The following is a 21,547-nucleotide window of genomic DNA, read 5'->3' as shown; positions in this document are numbered from 1 at the left end:
ATTGAGTGAGCATAATTCATAGTAAAAATAATCATTTTTCCATTGCTTTCTTGGCCACCTTTGTCATAAATCAAGGATATTGATGTACATTTGTGTGTGTGTGGATATATTCCTGGTCAGTACTAGGTTTCACTTTTCTATTTTTTCTTGCATCAATATCACATGGGCAAAATTATTAAAAGAAAAAAAAAATAATTTTTTTTTTAAAGCTTCCTATTATTTCTTTATATTCAGTATATCTAGACTCCTAAACTGTGAGAAAATAAATTTCTGTTGGTTAAAGCCCACCCACTTGTGATATTTCTGGTACAGCACCAGTACATAACTAAGAGAATTTGGTACTGAGAAACGGGGGTAATGCTCTAACAAATTCTTAAAATGTGGAAGTGGTTTAAGAATTGGGTAGTGGGTAGAGAATGAAACTTTTTTTTTTTTAATAATTTTTGTTGTGCTTTAAGTGAAAGTTTACAAGTCAAGTCGTCTCTCACACAAAAACCCATATACACCTTGCTACACACTCCCAATTACTCTCCCCTTAATGAGACTGCCCACTCCCTCCCTCCACTCTCTCTTTTCATGTCCATTTTACCAGCTTCTAACCCCCTCCACCCTCTCATCTCTCCTCTAGGCAGGAGATGCCAACATAGTCTCAAGTGTCCACCTGATCCAAGAAGCTCACTCCTCATCAGAATCCCTCTCCAACACATTGTCCAGTCCAATCCATGTCTGAAGAGTTGGCTTCAGGGATGGTTCCTGTCCTGGGCCAACAGAAGGTCTGGGGGCCATGACCACCGGGGTCCCTCTAGTCTCAGTCAGACCATTAAGTCTGGTCTTATGAGAATTTGGGGTCTGCATCCCACTGCTCTCCTACTCCCTCAGGGGTTCTCTGCTGTGTTGCCTGTCAGGACAGGCATTGGTTGTAGCCAGGAACCATCTAGTTCTTCTGGTCTAAGGATGATGTAATCTCTGGTTGATGTGTCCCTTCTGTCTCTTGGGCTCGTAATTGCCTTGTGTCCTTGGTGTCCTTCATTTTCCTTTGATCCAGGTGGGTTGAGGCCAATTGATGCTTCTTAGATGACTGCTTGCTAGCATTTAATACCCCGGATGCCACTTGAAATACTGAAAGATTTTTATGGTGCCTAATAGCAAAAACCTAGAATACCTTAAAAGACCATTGGTAGAATTATGGATGTCAAAGGCAATTCTGGTAAGGGCTCAGAAAGAAGTGAGTAGAACTACGTAAAACTCTCTACCCCCCCTAGAATATACATATGACAACAGCAACAGAATGTTGCCAGAAATGTGGATGTTAAATGTGCTTCTGGTGAGGTTTTAAAGACAATGATGAAAACACGATTAGACAATAAAGGAAGGGCAATACTTTTTTGCAGTGACAAAGAACTTGTCTGAAATATGTTCAAATATTTGGCAGACGGCAGAAATTTTAAGTGATGAACTTGGATATCTGAGGAGAATTACAAGCAAGATTTTAAAGGGGTTGTGTGGTTTTTCCTTGCCACTTATAGTAAAATGTGAATGGAAAGAGGTAGACTTAAAAATGAACTTAAAGATTTGAAAATTCTGTTATACAGACTAAGGACACTTGTCCTAAGATATCACCAAGGATGAGACCACTCAAACTCTGGTTAAAGAGATGAAGACTGTGACAGATGGGTCTAACTACCACAGAATAAAAGTAATCACTGAAGAGGACAGAGAATGAACAAAAGGAAAGAAAGGTGTCTGCCTCTTAGAATTTAACAGGCAAGAAACAGGTCAAAGGAGCTACATTTGTTATCCTGCAAGAAAAAAAGATCATCCCTAGAGCAGCTCAGAATTCAGCAGAACTGTTGGATGGAGCACTAGAAGCATGGCATTTTTGGATTCAAGGGGCATGGCCACACCTCCAAGGTTTCAAAGAATAGAATCTTTGCCAGATTGGTTCCAGATTTTGGGGCTGCTGTCAAAGTTTGCCAGGAGGGTGGGGTTACTGCACAAAGTTGTGGGGGTGAGGCTTTCATGCCCAAGAGTCAGAATAATTGGGCCTACTGGGCCCAAGGGTTTGGGTTGCCCCTCAGATGGACGAGGAGAATGGGGCGACACAAAACCAAGGGAGCAGAGTTGCCATCCCAGTGGGTCTGGAAGGCGGAGTTGAAGCCCAGGGCTGAAGGGGCACTACTCAAATTCAAAGGGTGTGGCCAATACCCAGAGTCTGGAGGGCAGTGCCCTTGCCTAGGTGGTCCTGGAGAATAGAGGGTTATTTTCAAGCCTTGAAAGCTAGTGCAAATTGTTCTGCTGGATTTTGGACTTGCTTGCTCTGGGTTTTATCCCTTCTTTCCCTCCAATTTCTCCTATTTGTAATGGAAATGTCTACCTTGTGCTTGTTCTACCATTGTATTTTGGAAGAATATAATTTGTAGTCTAGGTTTCATACATTCACAGATGAAGAGGAATTTAACCCCTGGATGGAATATGCCTAATGTCTCACCTGTATTTGATTAAGATGATTCAGAAGGATGATTAAGACTTTTGGGGAGAATGTTTTGCATGTGTCAAAGATATGAATTTGGGGGTACCAAAGGGCGGAATGTTGTTGATTGAATTGTGTCACCACATAACATGTGTTGTAAATCTTAGCCTCTATGCCTGTGGCTATAATCTCTTTTGGGAATGGGTTGTCTTTGTTATGTTAATGAGATACCAGTAGTACAGGGTGCATCTTGAGTCAGTCTCTTTGGAGATATAAAAGACTTTGAATGAGCAAGCCAGAAAGCAGAGATCTGGAGGATTGATGCCAATTCACACGGAGATCTCCAAGGAACCATATAAGGAGCTCAAGAGACAAGGACTTTCCACCAGAACTGATGGGAAGATAGTCTTGCCCTAGAGTTGGCATCCTGAATTCAGAATTCTAGCCTGCTAAACTGTTAGAAAATAAATTTCTTTTTGTTAAATCTACACACTTTCGGTATTTCTGTTATAGCACCACTAGATGACTAAGAGAATGTGGAACAAGGGATATCACTGCTGATGTCAGATGGGCCTGGGCTGAAAACAGAGAATACCAGACAGATATTTACCTGTGTTTTATTGACGATGCAAAGGCATTTGACTGTGTGAATCATAACAAATTATACATAAAATTGTGAAGAATGGGGATTCCAGAACACTTCATTGTGCTCATGCAAAGCCTCTACACAGAGTAAGAGGCAATCATTTGAACAAAACAAGGGGATGCTGAGTGGGTAAAATCAGAAAAGGTGTACGTCAGGGTTCTATCCTTTCACTATACTTATTTAATCTGTATACTGAGCAAATAATCCGAGAAGCTGGAGTATATGAAGAAGAATGCAGTATCAGGATTGAAGGAAGACTCACTAACAACCTGTGATATGCAGATGACACAGTCTTGCTTGCTTTAGGCAAGAGGGCTGAAGAACTTACTGATGAAGATCAAAGACCACAGCCTTCAGTATGAATTACACCTCAACATAAAGAAAATAAAAATCCTCCCAATTGGACCCATAACCAACACCAGGATAAATGGAGAAAAGATTGAAGTTGTAAAGGATTTCATTTTAATTGGATCCACCATCAGTGCCAATGGAAGCAGCAGTAAAGCTATCAAAAGGCGTATTGCATTAGGCAAATCTGCTGCAAAAGATATCTTTTTAAAGAGTCAAAAAGCAAAGATGTCACCTAGAGGACTAAGGTGCCAGACTCATGCCACAGTATTTTCAATTGCCTCATGTACATGTGAAAGCTGGGCAATGAGTAAGGAAGCCCAGGCAAGAATTTAGGGTTAATTACACTGTTGACAAAGTATATTGAACGTACCATGGACTGCCAGAAGAACGAACATATCTGTGTTCGGAGAAGTACAGCCAGAATACCCCTTAGAGGCAAGGATGGTGAGACTTCATCTCACATTCTTCGGCTTTGGACACATTATCAGGAGGGATCAGTTGTCGGATTAGGACATGATGCTTGTTAAAGTAGAGGACAAATGGGAAAGGGGAAGACCTGCAATGAGATGGATTGAAATAGTGGCTGCAAAAATGGGCTCAGGCATAACAATGATTGTGAGGATGGTGCAACTGGGCAGTGTTTCCTTCCCTTGTAAATACTGTCGCTATGAGTCCAAATTGACTCAACAGTACCTAACAAAAACAAAGAACCAAAATCTATATATTTTTTGCTTAGGAGATGTTTCAGTGACATAGCTTGGAAATGGCATAATGGAAGAGAAATAATCTTCCAAAATGTTCAGCAGTTAGGCTTATAAAGTAGAGCATAGCGCGTGGCTTAGATTGTCAGTCTTTTGCAGGAGCGGTCGCAAGATTACTTCATCCCAATTTCAAATGAATGCTATTAGCTGTTGCAAGTATCATTAAGTTTTTTAAAAAAGGTAATTTTATTTTGAGATAATAGTAAACTCCCATGCAGTTTAAGAAATAATACAGAGAGATTCTGTGTATTTTTCTCACGTCTACAAGTGGTAACATCCTGCAGCACTACAGTGTAAGATCAAAACCAGCGCTTAAGTTTGCCATTTTATTTATTTACTTTTTCAGGTTGTTTCTTCTGGTTATTTTTTTCTCTTGTTCTTTCTTGCCTACTTGTGGGTAATTTAAGCATTTTTAGGATTTTATTTTATTTATTTACAGTGGTTTTTACTCTACTTCTTTGTATTGTTTTCTTCGTGATTGATCTATTTTGATATGCAAATGAAACTTTTCAAGGTCTACTGGTATCAGTGCTTTAAATTTTTAGCAAAGTGAGGATATCTCACTCCCAGTAAAATTCCGGGTTTCACAGTGGTTAGGCGCTGGGCTGCTAATGGAAAAGCCAGCAGCTCTAACCCACCAGCCGCCAGCCCACAGGGAGACAGACGTGGCAATCTGCTTCTGTAAAGATTTGTACCCTTTGAAACCCTATGGGGCAGTTCTACTCTGTCCTATAAGGTCACTATGGGTCGGAATGAACTCAAGAGCAATGGAAACTTCTCCACTTTTAAATGTTATTGAATTGATTTGCAGACAGCATCATAATGTTTGTTTAAATCATTATATATGATTCAGAACACTCATGAGGGTAAGAATATTCTATGTACTCATATTTCTGCACTTTCCATTGTTCTTTCTTCCTTCTGATGCTTCAACATTCTTTCTTATTCATTTCTTTTCTATTTGAAGAACTTTCTTAGGCAGTTGTAATGAGTAGGTTTGCTGTTGACAAATTCTTTTAGTTTTCTTGCATGTGAGAATGTATTCATTTCCCCTTTATATCTGAAATTACAGTTTCACTAAGTAGTGGATTCTTTCTATTTCTCTCATTCGGTATATGTGTCTGTGTGTATGTGTGTCACTGTCTTTCTAAATTACACCTTCTACCAATACAAAAACTGGTAAAATCAGGAGTAGTCGAATTAAAGAAAGACGTGGGGCCCAGAAAAACAAATTTTGTTCTTCCGTGCCATTTATCTCCTTATTGGCAGCCCTTTAATTTCCTTTACAAAACCAAACTCTGAGAAACATAGTAGAAAAATACACTTTTTTACAGGGAAGAATGGAATAATATCTGGAGACTTATTTAAATCCTTACTAAGAGAATTTTTCATTGGAGAAAGTTGTCCAGTCTGCTTCTGTAAAGATTACAGCCTTGGGAACCCTATGGGGCAGTTCTATTCTGTCCTATGGAGTCCCTGTGAGTGGGAATTGAATCAATGGCAGTGGGTGTGGCTTTTTTTGTTATGCTAGTTTATTGAATACTGGCAGCTATTAAGTTACATGAAATTAAACTTTCTGTTTTTAGTAAAACTAGGAGAATGAGACTATTAAATATTACTACTTAAATAGTTATTTTTGAATGAAAAGCAAAGACATTTGTGAGAGTTTGTGACAGTACGAAACGTGATTTTCAACTTTAATATATTTTTAGTGTTAGAATCTAGCACTTATATCTTGTTTTGAAATTAAAGATGAAGTAAAAGAAAACAGTACATGCATGTTTTTAAGTGATAAAAGTATAATGGTTATTAAAACAATTTTTATTTACGATAGAAGTTTATGGACATTCTATCATCTTATTCATGGATTGGACTGTCTCGTGAAAGCAGTGATCATTCCTGGTTATGGATAAATGGCTCGCCTTTAAAGCAAAAGTAAGTTCTTCAGAATGATGTTACATAGAAGAAGAAAAATACAAAAAAAGAAAAATTTAGATAAGTAATATTAATAAATATGACTGGATTGAATTATAGGCATGTAGAGAGGAAAGGAAAATTGACATGAGATGTTGATGGAAATATTAAGAATGAAGTGCTCAGTGTTCATAGCAATTATTACTAATATTTTATGAGAAATGTCATTACCTATTTTTACAATATTTCTCTGTTATTGTTGCATGGAAAATGCCATTGTTTTATGGATTACCACACAAAATATAATGGATTTATGCATTTTTATACATTACAGGATAATAGAGACATCAAATCCCATGTACAACTGTGCAATGCTCCTTTCATCCAACCTTCAATCAGCCAGTTGTGGATCTGCAACAACATACATTTGTAAGCTTGAGATTTCGAGTTAAAACACCTGAGTTTAGAGTCCTTCAGGTATCTGTATATTTTATGAAGTGGAAATAATACCACTTTTGCAAAATTTCTATAAGCAATTACATTATTTGTTCAGCTGGAAGCTCCACATTGGATCCCTCCTGGACTTTACCTTACATCCTTCTCTTGACTTATTTTTATCAGTACCCTTTTCTGTAATAAAATATAACTGGGAGTATAACAACTTTCTTGTGTTTCTGAGTCTTTATATTGTTAAATATGCTTATTTACCTGTTTGATTTTGTAACAAAATAAAAATTATTGCAGTTTTGTAAGAAATCTGAATATCTGGTTGTGTGAGTGCTTGATTTTTTAATTCTTTTTTATATTATTGGCCATTTACATTTCAATACAATTTTTAATATCACCTTAATGGTTTCCACAATGAAAACTCTGCTGGGGTTGAGACTTCTTGAATGATGGATGGAAACCTCTGTAAATACTCTCTATAAAAGGAAGAAAACACTGGCAAGAAATTTTCATACTAACTTTTTCAAGACTCTGGGAAGTAAACAAAGGCTTGAGACAATATAGTATTTAATCAAGAAAAAATGCTGAACCTCAGTAAGAAAGATAGTGCCTGTGGCATTTTAACTTGGCCTCATACCAAACACCTTCTCCCCAGCTCCACAGTAGCCATGAAAACTATCAGCTATGCCACTACTGAAGAGGAAGACCAAGTTTGGAGCTCTTGAGAGTCCCATAACCATAAATTTGTCATTCTTTGGCCTTTCTCAGGCTCCCTGGAAAACCCCACTCACAGCACATTGTGGGTATTTCACATGGTTGGAGCTAGCTCTGTGGGAAATTTGTTTACTGAAAACAATCAACAGCAATTGTTTCACATTACAGCTACCTGAGGCTACAATACCAGTTTTGGCCAAAAGAGCCTGATGAAAGATAAAAGGAAGATTTAGGGAAAAAGATGTTCAGAGAGAGCTTCGAAAAGCTCATAAATGTACTTGGGTATCCTGAAGGCTGTGCCATTGTACAGGGCTGTGTGCATGCTGAGGAAAGATCTGAGAAGGCCCCAATCTCTTCTTGTGATGAAGGCTCAAACAATCAATTTTCAGAGTTCCTTGTTCCAACATACCCATTTAAGGCAATCGATTTTCACAAAACATGCTATTGTTGTTGTTATTTTAGTTTAGTTTGTCTCAAAATTATGAGCACCCCTTGTGAACACTCTTTTGACCCAACATTAGGCTGCTGTTGTTGTTGTTAGGTGCCGTCGAGTCTGTTCTGACTCATATCTACCCTACGCACAACAGAACAAAACACTGCCCAGTCCTGCGCCATCCTTACAAACGTCGTTATGCTTGAGCTCATTGTTGCTGCCACTGTGTCAACCCACCTCATTGAGGGTCTTCCTCTTTTTCACTGACCCTGTACTCTGCCAAGTGGGATGTTCTTGTCCAGGGATTAATCCTTCCTGACAACATGTCCAAAGTATGTAAGACACAGTCTCACCATCCTTGCCTCTAAGGAGCATTCTGGATGTACTTCTTCTAAGACAGATTCATTCGTTCTTTTGGCAATCCATGGTATATTCAATATTCTTTGCCAACACCACAATTCAAATGCGTGAATTCTTCTTTGGTCTTTTCTTATTCATTGTCCAGCTTTCACATGCATATGATGCAATTGAAAATACCATGGCTTGGGTCAGGCGCACCTTAGTCTTCAAGGTGTCATCTTTGCTCGTCAACACTTTGAAGAGAGATTTGCCCAATGCAATGCGTCTTTTGATTTCTTGACTGCTGCTTCCATGGCTGTTGATTGTGGATCCAAGGAAAATGAAATCCTTGACAACTTCAACCTTTTCTCCATTTATCATGATGTTGCTCATTGGTCCAGTTGTGAGGATTTTTGTTTTCTTTATGTTGAGGTGCAGTCCATACTGAAGGCTGTGGTCTTTGATCTTCATTAGTAAGTGCTTCAAGTCGTCTTCACTTTCAGCAAGCAAGGTTGTGTCATCTGCATAACCCAGGTTGTTAATGAGTGTTCCTGCAATCCTGATGCTCTGTTCTTCTTCATATAGTCCAGCTTCTCGTATTATTTGCTCAGCTTACAGATTGAATACGTATGGTGAAAGAATACAACAGTGACGCTTACCTTTCCTGACTTTAAACCAATCAGTATCCCCTTGTTTTGTCTGAACAACTGCCTCTTATCTATGTAAACGTTCCTCATGAGCACAATTAAGTGTTCTGGAATTTCAATTCTTCGCAATGTTATCCATAATTTGTTATGATCCACACAGTCAAGGTAGCAATATTAAAAATTAAAAATCAGATTAAGATTTAAAAATGTTTTTTTATTTATGTCTATTCAAGAATATATTTAAGTTACACTCTTGTTAGAGAATTTACAATAATGGATATCTTCTACATACTAATTTGAAATGTGGCTAGTGTGAAAAATGAACTGTATATTTAAATTTTATTTATTCTTAATTAATTTAAATTTAAATCCAAATAGCCACATTTAAAGAACCCTTCTGTTAACTTAGCTAGTGGCTACAGCACAGTGTTACATATTTTATATTTATATTCTTGGAAATATGAGCATATAATGACCTTTGAGAAATGTTATAAGTGAATTTCAAAAATACACATGATCTGTAATTGTGTATAATAAGTTTGTGTGTATATGTGTGTACTGATTTATTGTTTAGTTTATATCCTTTTGTTGCCTTACTGATATATTTGTCTGCTTGATAAGTCTAGAGTACTTTCCTTGCCTTACATAGTTAGACTTGGGTTTTTGTCCTTTTCAACATATTATTAAAATATAAGAAACTAGTTATAATTGAAGGATGAATAAATTAATAATATAATTAGTACGTTAATTTTTTTCAATCTCTGGCACGGTGATAAATTTCAATGCTGTTTAATATTTTATCCTTTTAAATGATGTTTATTTATCAGGGGATGTCTGAAAATTTATTTTTAAAAAGTTAGTGCAAGAATTAAAAAAAAAAAAAACTAGAGTAGATGAATCAAGAAAATTATTTTGGCTCCACCAACAATTAAGTTGAAAATGTGATAACTAGTGTTAAATTTAATTAAATACTTGTTCATAACAGTGTCATCATTTTTAGAAATTTTTCCAGAATAAGAGAAATGACCTAATAAAGATGTGTAAACAAGAGAAAAGTAACACCATGAATTAGCAATCTAGTCCAAAAGTGTGATTTCGATATCTAAGATATTCTTAACATGGCTCAAGTTTTAATAGTTTGTGATGAGAAGGAAACAAGTTTACTGCTTGGGTGGTTAAGACCTCTAGCCCTTATAACCCAGTAGAATATGTGAACAATTTCTCAAAAGCACTTGGAAAGGGACAATCTATATGACACATTTAAACATCTTCTTTGTACTTTTAACAAGAGCCCAGCATCTCCTATGTTCTGGAGGTGTGTGATGACATAAACTGACTTCTGAATAGTCCAGTGTAAAACATTCCTGTTCACACCTTAAGTGACAATTGACAACCCATTTACTTTATCCACTCTTGTCTCGCTCTGAGCTCTAACAGGACAATCTGTGAAGAGCACAGATATTGTTTGTTCTTGTCGTGGATTTACATTTATAGATTTTTCTTCTTATTTCCCAGCCATAGCAGGCCTCCTTTAGAAAAGTAACCAAGCTTCCTCAGTAAAGGATGCATGACTTTCTGGCTGACAGAGGTATGAGCCACTGCTCTGCTGTCTCTGCTAGCACACCTCATTCAGTAGAAGAACATAAATGTTGCATATGAAACTAACACAAGAAGAAATTGAAAATATGAATACACTGTAATAAGAGACAGAATTAATAATGGAAAAAACCTCTTACAAATAAAACCCTAGACCCAAATGGCTTACTGATGAATTCTAAGAAACATGCCAAAAGAATGAATACCTATCCTTACACACTCTTATTAAAAAATGGAAGAAAATAAACACTTCATATCTCATTCTATGAGGCCAGGGTTATTCTGATACCAAACCACAAATATATTAAGAAGTATATATATGACAGAAAAATATTTCTTTCAATATAGGTTCTAATCTCGTCAACAAAACACTAGACAACCAAGTAAAGCAACTGCACAGATTTTTGTTTGCTTTGCTTTGTTTTGTTTTTCTGATTTTATTGTTTCTGTGTCTTTTTTTAATTTTTATTGTGGTGAAATATATGTAATAAAACATCTCAGTCATGCTTACATGTATAATTCAGTAACATTAATTGCATTCACCATGTTGACCAATTGTCACCACCATCTGTTTCCAACTTTTTTATCATAACCCTGTACTTATTAAGCAATACTCCCTATTTCCCCCTCCCACCTACCCTGGTAACCCCTAATGAATTTTGGTCTCTGTGCATTTGGGTATTCTGGGTATTTTATATAAATAGAATCAGACAATATCTATCCTTCCACGTGTAGCTTATTTCGCTCAGCATAGTGTTTTCAGGGTTCATCTTTATCATAACGTGTATCATATCTTCATTTCTCCTTATGGCCTAATAATATTCCATTGTATGAATATACCACTTTTTTTTGCCCATTCACCTCTGACAGACACTTGGTTGTTTCCACTTTTTTGGCTTTCGTGGGTAATGTAGCTGTAAACATTGGTGTACAAGTACTTGAGTCCCTGTTTTTAATTCTTTTGTATAGAACTGTTTAGTGATATTGTATTTTTTATGATTACATTTTGAGGATCCACAAGACAACAGCAGATGCTCAATTTTAAGTCCCAACAGATAACATGTGAGTGTTCCAATTTCACCACATCCTTACCAACACTCACCATTTTCCTTTTTTTGTAATGTTTGATAATAACCTAGTGGGTGTGAAATAATGTCTTCATGTGGTTTTGATTTTCATTCCCCGATGGCTACTCATACTAAGTATCTTTTCGTGTGCTTATATATCTTCGGAAAAATATATCTTGGTCCACTTTTTAATTACTTTGTCTTTGTGGTTCAGTTGTAATTCTTTTTTTTTTTTTTAATTTGTATTGAGCTTCAAGTGAACGTTTACAAATTAAGTCAGACTGTCACATATAAGCTTATATACACCTTACTCCATACTCCCACTTGCTCTCCCCCTAATGAGTCAGCCCTTCCAGTCTCTCCTTTCGTGACAATTTTGCCAGCTTCCAACTCTCTCTACCCTCCTATCTCCCCTCCAGACAGGAGATGCCAACACAGTCTCAAGTATCCATCTGATACAAGTAGCTCACTCTTCATCAGCATCTCTCTCCTACCCATTGTCCAGTCCCTTCCATGTCTGATGAGTTGTCTTCGGGAATGGTTCCTGTCCTGGGCCAAGAGAAGGTTTGGGGACCATGACCTCCAGGATTCCTCTAGTCTCAGTCAGACCATTAAGTATGGTCTTTTTGTGAGAATTTGGGGTCTGCATCCCACTGATCTCCTGCTCCCTCAGGGGTTCTCTTTTGTGCTCCCTGTCAGGGCAGTCATCGGTTGTGGCCGGGCACTAACTAGTTCTTCTGGTCTCAGGATGATGTAAGTCTCTGGTTCATGTCGCCCTTTCTGTCTCTTGGGCTCATAGTTATCGTGTGACCTTGGTGTTCTTCATTCTCCTTTGATCCAGGTGGGTTGAGACCAAATGATGCATCTTAGATGGCCGCTTGTTAGAATTTAAGACCCCAGATGCCACATTTCAAAGTGGGATGCAGAATGTTTTCATAATAGAAATATTTTGCCAATTGACTTAGATGTCCCCTTAAACCATGGTCACCAAGCCCCTGTCCTTGCTCTGCTGACCTTTGAAACATTCAGTTTATCCCGGAAACTGCTTTGCATTTGGTCCAGTCCAGCTGAGTTGACCTTCGATGTATTGAGTATTGTCCTTCCCTAAAGCAGTTCTTATCTAATAACTAATCAGTAAAAAACCCTCTCCCACCCTCCCTCCCTTCCCCCCTCGTAACCACAAAAATATGTGTTCTCAGTTTATACTATTTCTCAAGATCTTATTTTTATAATAGTGGTCTTATACAATATTTATCCTTTTGCCTCTAATTTCGCTCAGCATAATGCCTTCCAGGTTCCTCCATGTTATGAAATGTTTCACAGATTTGTCACTGTTCTTTATTGATGCGTAGTATTCCATTGTGTGAATATACCACAATTTATTTATCCATTCATCCGTTGATGGACACCTTGGTTGCTTCCAACTTTTTGCTATTGTAAACAGAGCTGCAATAAACATGGGTGTGCATATATCTGTTTGTGTGAAGGCTCTTATTTCTCTAAGGTATATTCCGAGGAGTGGGACTTCTGGGTTGTATGGTAGTTCTATTTCTATCTTTTTAATATAACGCCAGATAGATTTCCAAAGTGGTTGTACCATTTTACATTCCCACCAGCAGTGTATAAGAGTTCCAATCTCTCTGCAGCCTCTCCAACATTTATTATTTTGTGTTTTTTGGATTAATGCCAGCCTTGTTGGAGTGAGATGGAATCTCATCGTAGTTTTAATTTGCATTTCTCAAATGGCTAATGATCGAGAGCATTTTCTCATAAATCTGTTAGCTGTCTGAATATCTTCTTTAGTGAAGTGCGTGTTCATATCCTTTGCCCACTTCTTGTTTGGGTTGTTTGTCTTTTTGTGGTTGAGTTTTGACAGAATCATATAGATTTTAGAGATCAGGCGCTGGTCGGAGATGTCATAGCTGAAAATTCTTTCCCAATCTGTAGGTGGTCTTTTTACTCTTTTGGTGAATTCTTTAGATGAGCATAGGTGTTTGAATTTTAGGAGCTCCCAGTTATCTGGTTTATCTTCGTCATTTTTGGTTAGGTTTTGTATTCTGTTTATGCCTTGTATTAGGGCTCCTAAGGTTGTCCCTATTTTTTCTTCCATGATCTTTATCATTTTAGTCTTTATGTTTAGGTCTTTGATCCACTTGGAGTTAGTTTTTGTGCTTGGCGTGAGGTATGGATCCTGTTTCATTTTTTTGCAGATGGATGCCCAGTTATCCCACCACCATTTGTTAAAAAGACTATCTGATCCCCAATTAACTGACACTGGGCCTTTGTCAAATATCAGCTGCTCATATGTGGATGGATTTTTATCTGGGTTCTCAGTTCTGTTCCACTGGTCTATGTGCCTGTTGTTGTACCAGTACCAGACTGTTTTGACTACTGTGGCTGTATAACAGGTTCTGAAATCAGGTAGTGTGAGGCCTCCCATTTTCTTCTTTTTCAGTAATGCTTTACTTATCCGAGGCTTCTTTCCCTTCCATATGAAGTTGGTGATTTGTTTCTCCATCACATTAAAAAATGCCATTGGAATTTGGATCAGAAGTGCATTGTATGTATAGATGGCTTTTGGTAGAATAGACATTTTTACTATGTTAAGTCTTCCTATCCATGAGCAAGGTATGTTTTTCCACTTAAGTAGGTCCTTTTTAGTTTCTTGTAGTAGTGCTTTGTAGTTTTCTTTGTATAGGTCTTTTACATCTTTGGTAAGATTTATTCCTAAGTATTTTATCTTCTTGGGGGCTACTGTGAATGGTATTAATTTGGCGATTTCCTCTTCGATGCTCTTTTTGTTGATATAGAGGAATTCAAGTGATTTTTGTATGTTTATCTTATAACCTGAGACTCTGCCAAACTCTTCCATTAGTTTCAGTAGTTTTCTGGAGGATTCCTTAGGGTTTTCTGTGTATAAGATCATGTCATCTGCAAATAGAGATAATTTTACTTCCTCCTTGCCAATCTGGATGCCCTTTATTTCTTTGTCTAGCCTAATTGCTCTGGCTAGGACCTCTAGCACAATGTTGAGTAAGAGCGGTGATAAAGGGCATCCTTGTCTGGTTCCCGTTCTCAAGGGAAATGCTTTCAGGCTCTCTCCATTTAGAGTGATGTTGGCTGTTGGCTTGTATAAAAAAATAGATGCCCTTTATTATGTTGAGGAATTTCCTTCAATTCCTATTTTAGTGAGAGGTTTTATCATAAACGGGTGTTGGACTTTGTCAAATGCCTCTTCTGCATCAATTGATAAGATCATGTGGTTTTTGTCTTTTGTTTTATTTATACGGTGGATTACATTAATGGTTTTTGTATTTATTAAACCAGCCTTGCATACCTGGTTTAAATCCCACTTGGTCATGGTGGATTATTTTTTTTGATATGTTATTGAATTCTATTGGCTAGAATTTTGTTGAGGATTTTTGCATCTATGTTCATGAGGGATATAGGTCTGTAATTTTCTTTTTTTGTAATGTCTTTATCTGGTTTTGGTATCAGGGAGATGGTGGCTTCATAGAATGAGTTAGGTAGTATTCCATCATTTTCTATGCTTTGAAACGCTTTTAGTAGTAGTGGTGTTAAGTCTTCTCTGAAAGTTTGGTAGAACTCTGCAGTGAAGCCGTCCGGGCTTGGGCTTTTTTTTTTTTGTTGGGAGTTTTTTGATAACCGTTTCAATCTCTTTTTTTGTTATGGGTCTGTTTAGTTGTTCTACTTCTGATTGTGTTAGTTTAGGTAGGTAGTGTTTTTCCAGGAATTCATCCATTTCTTCTAGGTTTGCAAATTTGTTAGAGTACTATTTTTCGTAATAATCTGATATGATTCTTTTAATTTCAGTTGGGTCTGTTGTGATGTGGCCCATCTCATTTCTTATTCGGGTTATTTGTTTCCTTTCCTGTATTTCTTTAGTCAGTCTGGCCAATGGTTTATCAATTTTGTTAATTTTTTCATAGAACCAGCTTTTGGCTTTGTTAATTCTTTCAATTTTTTTTTTGTGTTCTCTAATTCATTTAGTTCAGCTCTAATTTTTATTATTTGTTTTCTTCTGGTGCCTGATGGATTCTTTTGTTGCTCAGTTTCTATTTGTTCAAGTTGTAGGGACAGTTCTCTGATTTTGGCTCTTTCTTCTTTTTGTATGTGTGCATTTATCGCTATAAATTGGCCTCGGAGCACTGCTTTTGCTGTGTCCCAGAGGTTTTGATAGGAAGTATTTTCATTCTCGGTGCATTCTATGAATTTCCGTATTCCCTCCTAATGTCTTCTATAACCCAGTCTTTTTTCAGGAGGGTATTGTTCATTTTCCAAGTATTTGATTTCTTTTCCCTAAGTTTTCTGTTATCTATTTCCACTTTTATTGCCTTGTGGTCTGAGAAGATGCTTTGTAATATTTCGATGTTTTGGACTCTGCAAAGGTTTGTTTTATGACCTAATATGTGGTCTATTCTAGAGAATGTTCCATGTACGCTAGAAAAAAAAGTATATTTTGCAGCAGTTTGGTGGAGAGTTCTGTATAAGTCAATGAGGTCAAGTTGGTTGATTGTTGTAAGTAGGTCTTCCGTGTCTCTATTGAGCTTCTTACTGGAAGTCCTGTCCTTCTCCGAAAGTGGTCCGTTGAAGTCTCCTACTATAATTGTGGAGGTGTCTATCTCACTTTTCAGTTCTGTTAAAATTTGTTTTATGTATCTTGCAGCCCTGTCATTGGGTGCATAAATATTTAATATGGTTATATCTTCCTGGTCAATTGTCCCTTTTATCATTATGTAGTGTCCTTCTTTATCCTTTGTGGTAGATTTAACTTTAAAGTCTATTTTGTCAGAAATTAATATTGCTACTCTGCTTCTTTTTCACTTATTGTTTGCTTGATATATTTTTTTCCATCCTTTGAGTTTTAGTTTGTTTGTGTCTCTAAGTCTAAGGTGTGTATCTTGTAGGCAGCATGTAGACGGATCATGTTTCTTTATCCAGTCTGAGACTCTCTGTCTCTTTATTGGTGCTTTTAGTCCATTTACATTCAGCGTAATTATAGATAGTTATGTGTTTAGTGTTGTCATTTTGATGTCTTTTTATGTGTGTTGTTGACAATTTCATTTTTCCACTTACTTTTTTGTGCTGAGACGTTTTTCTTCATAAATTGTGTTTTCCTCATTTTCATGGTATTTGACTTTATGTTTGCTGAGTCGTTACGTTTTTCTTGGTTTTTGAGTTACGGAGTTGTTATACGTCTTTGTGGTTACCTTAATATTTACCCCTATTTTTCTAAGTAAAAACCTAACTTTTAGTGTCCTATATTGCCTTGTATCCCTCTCCATATGGCAGTTCTATGCCACCTGTATTTAGTCCCTCTTTTTGATTACTGTGATCTTTTACATATTGACTTCAATGATTCCCTGTTTTGAGCGTTTTTTTTTTTTTTAATTAATCTTAATTTGTTTTTGTGATTTCCCTATTTGAGTTGATATCAGGATGTTCTATTCTGTGACCTTGTGTTGTGCTGGTATCTGATATTATTGGTTTTCTGACCAAACAATTTCCTTTAGTATTTCTTGTAGCTTTGATTTGTTTTTTGCAAATTCTCTAAGCTTGTGTTTATCTGTAAATATCTTAATTTCACCTTCATATTTCAGAGAGAGTTTTGCTGGATATATGATCCTTGGCTGGCAGTTTTTCTCCTTCAGTGCTCTGTATATGTCGTCCCATTCCCTTCTTGCCTGCATGGTTTCTGCTGAGTAGTCTGAACTTATTCTTATTGATTCTTCCTTGAAGGAAACCTTTCTTTTCTCCCTGGCTGCTTTTAAAATTTTCTCTTTATCTTTGGTTTTGGCAAGTTTGATGATAATATGTCTTGGTGTTTTTCTTTTTGGATCAATCTTAAATGGGGTTTGATGAGCATCTTGGGTAGGTATCCTTTCATCTTAAATGATGTCAGGGAAGTTTTCTGCCAGCAGATATTCAACTATTCTCTCTGTGTTTTCTGGCCTTCCTCCCTGTTCTGGGACTCCAATCACACTCAAGTTATCCTCCTTGATAGAGTCCCACGTGATTCTTAGGGTTTCTTCATTTTTTTTAATTCTTTTATCTGATTTTTTTTCTGCCATATTGGTGTTAATTGCCTGGTCCTCCAGATTTCCCACTCTGCATTCTAATTGCTCGAGTCTGCTCCTCTGACTTCCTATTGCGTTGTCTAATTCTGTAATTTTATTGTTAATCTTTTGGATTTCTGAATGCTGTCTCTCTATGGATTCTTGCAACTTATTAATTTTTCCACTATGTTCTTGAATAATCTTTTTGAGTTCTTCAACTGCTTTATCAGTGTGTTCCTTGGCTTTTTTCTGCAGATTGCCTTATTTCATTTCTGAGGTCATCCCTGATGTCTTGAAGCATTCTGTAAATTAGTTTTTTATATTCTGTATCTGATAATTCCAGGATTGTATCTCCATTTGGGAAAGATTTTGATTCTTTAGTTTGGGGAGTTGTAGAAGCAGTCATGGTCTGCTTCTTTACGTGGTTTGATATCGACTGCTGTCTCTGAGCCATCACTAAGATATTGTAGTGATTTATTCTATATTTGCTTACTGAGTCTTATCTTGTTTTGTTTTCTTTCAGTATATGCAGATGGGCTACTAGATTGTGCTGTCTTGATTGTTGTAGCCCTTGACTTACTTATTACCTATTACCAGCTGGTTTGGGCTGTTACCAGATATATATGCTTGAGTCCATTCACTATTCTTGAGTAGAATCTGATTTTGGGTCATCAAGTGTGTGCTGCACCCTAACACCTCTCCATCTCGAGAAGTAGTGGTGATAGTTGTGTGCACCAGATTCTAGTAGCAGCTGGGGTTCACACTCCAGGGGGGGCAGGTTGCTGACAGGCTTCCCCCAAGTGCCAGTGAGGTAGGTGTGTCTCTCTTCCTAAAGCACCTTGGTGGGTGGGCTCTGCAGCTGTACCTTAGGCCCCCAATGCAAGTACCTCTACAGATTGGTAGGTGTCACCCTCCTTAGACCCCTAAGGCAGGAAGCTAGATGGTCTGCGGGGAGCTTCAGGCCTCAGTTCCCTGTTTTGGGTCAGTGAGGTCTCTGTTGAATACGCAGAGATATCAGACCTGGGAAACTTGTCTTTCCAGTAAATCAGCTAAAACAAATGCAGTCAGATCCCTATCAGAAATGCCTTTGCATTTTAATAGCCACCTTGTTCCCTGTAGGGATGAAAGCCTGAGACTGTGTATCACATATGCTTGGCTGGAGCTGGTTTTGTGTTTTTAGTCCAATTAGGGAAGGATTTTTGGTCCCTGGGTTTTTTGTGGTTGCTTCTCTCAGGCCAGGAGAATGGGTTAGGAAAAGACCAAAAAAAAAAAAAAAAGGAAAAGAAAAACCGTAGAGCAGTTCTCCCTCTGGCTCAGGAAATTCCAATGTTAATGAAGCCGCCTGGGAAGGGGAGGGGAGGGTTCAGAAAAACAGGAGAGAGTAGCACCCCGGAATATAGACAAAGTTACTTATCTTGCTTGGGATGACTGTTTTATCTGAGATTCCCAAGGGGCGGGTCCCCTGTGTGTGCTGGCTGGGTAGAGATTGCTCCCGAGGGTCAGGCCCGTGTCCTGTGCTTGCGCAGCCTCAGAAGCCACGGTCAGTTACTCCGCTGCCAGGCCAAAGCCCAGCATCAAGGGTCCCCGGCTGGGATGCTGCACTCCCGGCTCCAAAACCAGTCACTACCTCCCAGCGACTTCTCCTCCCGCCAGCCGGGTCACCGCGCCCCCCGCTCAGACTGGCTGGGCCCCCTCCCGATGTCAGTTCAGGGGGGTAGGGCTGCACCCAGTGTTTGCACCATCACAGGATGCCGTGCTCAGCTCCCCTGCGCTCAGTCCAAAGCCCGGCGCCAAGGTTTCCTGATTGGGATGCTGGCTCCAGGCTCCGAAAACAGTCATTGCTTCCCCGTAGTTGTTCGTTCTCGGTCTCTGTCCCTCAGGTCAACTCTTTAAATCTGTGTTTGTTGGTGAGGGTTCGTAGATTGTCATGTATGTGATCGATTCACTTGTTTTTCCGAGTCTTTGTTGCAAGAGGGATCCGAGGTAGCGTATACCTAGTCAGGCATCTTTGCCCCTTCCTCCCAGTTGTAATTCTTTATATATTCTGAATATTAAACCATTATTGTTTATATCATTTGCAAATATTATCTCCCATTCCATAGGTTGACTTTTCACTCTTTTGACAATGTCCTTCGATGCACAAAAGTTTTTAATCTTGCAGAAGCTGAACTTGCCTATTTTTTTGTTTTTTCATAAAATACGTAAGAAACAACTGTCAAATCCAAGTTCGTAAAGGTTTTTTCCTATTTTTTCTTCCAAGACTTATATGGATTTAGCTCTTACGTTTTGGTTGTTGATCCATTATGAGATCATTTTTACGTGGTGTGAGGCAGAGGCTACATCCCAATTATTTTACATGTGGAAATCCACTGCTGTAAAAAAAACACAACTGATTTTTTGTTAGTTGATGTTGTGCCCTTCTGCTTTGCTGAATATATATATATATATTTTTTTTAATCAGTTCTACTTCTTTTCTTATGGATTATTTGGTATTTTACATATAAAGGACCTGTTGGCATTGAGTCACAGTGACCACATAGGACAAAGTAGAACTGCCCCATCGGGTTTACAGGGTGCAGCTAATGGATTTGAACTGCTGATCTTTTGGTTAGCAGCCAAGTGATTTAACCACTGTGCCACCAGGGCTCCGTGGTGGTATAGTGGTTAAGTGCTATGGTTACTAATCAAAAGGTCGGCAGTTCGATTCTACCCAGCACTGCTTGGAAACCCTTGGGACAGTTCTCCTTCATCCTATAGGGTCACTATGAGTTGGAACCGACTCTTTCGAGTCGGTTAGGTTTTTTTTGTTATATAAAGGACCACGTTACCTGCATATAGAGACAGTTTTACTTCTTCCTTTCCGGTATCCTTTTTTTTGTTTTTGTATCTTTTTTTTTTTTTTTTTTGTCTAAATGCTCTGCCTAGAACTTCCAGTACAATATTAAATACAAAATAAAATAAAACAAACCATTATGGATGAGTTGATTTCGACTCATGATGACCTCATGTGTTATAGAGTAGAACTGAGATCCATAGGGTTTTCTTGGCTGTAGTCTTTGTGGAAGCATATCACCAGACCTTTCTTCTGTGGTGCTGCTGGGTGGCTTCAGACCACCAACATTATGGTTAGCTGCAGAGCACAAACAGTTTGTGCCACCCAGGGATGCTTCAGTTGTAAGGTGCCTTTGAGTCTATTCTGACTCATAGATACCCTATGCACAACAGAACAAAACGCTGCCCATTCTTGTGCCATTCTCATAATTGTTGCTTTGCTTGCGCCCATTGTTGCAGCCACTGTGTCGATTCATCTCGTTGAGAGTCTTCTTCTTTTTCACTGACCCTCTACTTTACCAAGTATGATGTCCTTCTCCAGGGACTGATCCCTCCAGTCAACATAAGCAAAGTATGTGAAACAAAGTCTCACCATCCTTGTTTACAAGGAGCATTCTGATTGTACTTCTTCTAAGACTGATTCATTTGTTCTTTTGGCAGTCCATGCTACAGTCAATATTCTTCACCAACACCACAATTCAAAGGAGTCAATTCTTCTTCAGTCTTCCTTATTCATCCTCCATCTTTTGAACTCATCTGAAGCAATTGAAAACACCATGGCTTGGGTCAGGTGCACCTTAGTCCTCTAGGTGACAACTTTGCTTTTTAACACATTAAAGAGGTATTTTGTAGCCAATTTGCCCAATGCAATGCATCTTTGGATTTCTTGACTTCTGTTTCCAAGGCCGTTGATTTTGGATCCAAGTAAAAGGAAATCCTTGACACCTCAATCTTTTCTCCGTTTATCAAGATGTTGCTCATTGGTCCAGTTGTGAGGAGTTTTGTTTTCTTTATGTTGAGGTGTAATCCATACTGAAGGCTGTGGTCTTTGATCTTCTTCAGTCAGTGCTCCAAGTCCTCTTTACTTTCAGCAAGCAAGGTTGTGTCATCTGCATAACCCCGGTTGTTAATGAGTCTTCCTCCAATCCTGATGCCCCGTTCCTCTTTATACAGTCCACCTTCTCAGATTATTTGCTCAGCATACAGATTGAATAGATATGGTGAAAGAATACAACCCTGACACACATCTTTCC

At 38.1% G+C, this 21,547-nt stretch overlaps 2 protein-coding genes across 3 annotated transcripts in view; both read left to right on the top strand.

The window, feature by feature from the left end:
- The window catches only part of LOC126075191 (NKG2-A/NKG2-B type II integral membrane protein-like), a 31,435-nt gene extending 24,622 nt beyond the window's left edge, over positions 1-6,813 (top strand). For both annotated transcript variants that reach the window (XM_049882494.1, XM_049882493.1), the window contains 2 exons: positions 6,063-6,163; positions 6,477-6,813. In XM_049882494.1, the coding sequence (XP_049738451.1) occupies positions 6,063-6,163; positions 6,477-6,594 (219 nt within the window). In that variant the 3' untranslated portion in view covers positions 6,595-6,813. The remainder of the gene's footprint in view (positions 1-6,062; positions 6,164-6,476) is intronic.
- The window catches only part of LOC126075188 (NKG2-A/NKG2-B type II integral membrane protein-like), a 245,080-nt gene that overhangs the window by 170,895 nt on the left and 52,638 nt on the right, over positions 1-21,547 (top strand). The gene's annotated exons all lie outside the window — the stretch shown is intronic.

The sequence above is a fragment of the Elephas maximus genome, chromosome 4, assembly GCF_024166365.1.
Source record: "Elephas maximus indicus isolate mEleMax1 chromosome 4, mEleMax1 primary haplotype, whole genome shotgun sequence".
Taxonomy (NCBI): Eukaryota; Metazoa; Chordata; class Mammalia; order Proboscidea; family Elephantidae; genus Elephas; species Elephas maximus.
Note: the sequence above shows the minus strand (reverse complement) of the source record. Positions and strands in the feature narration are given on the sequence as shown.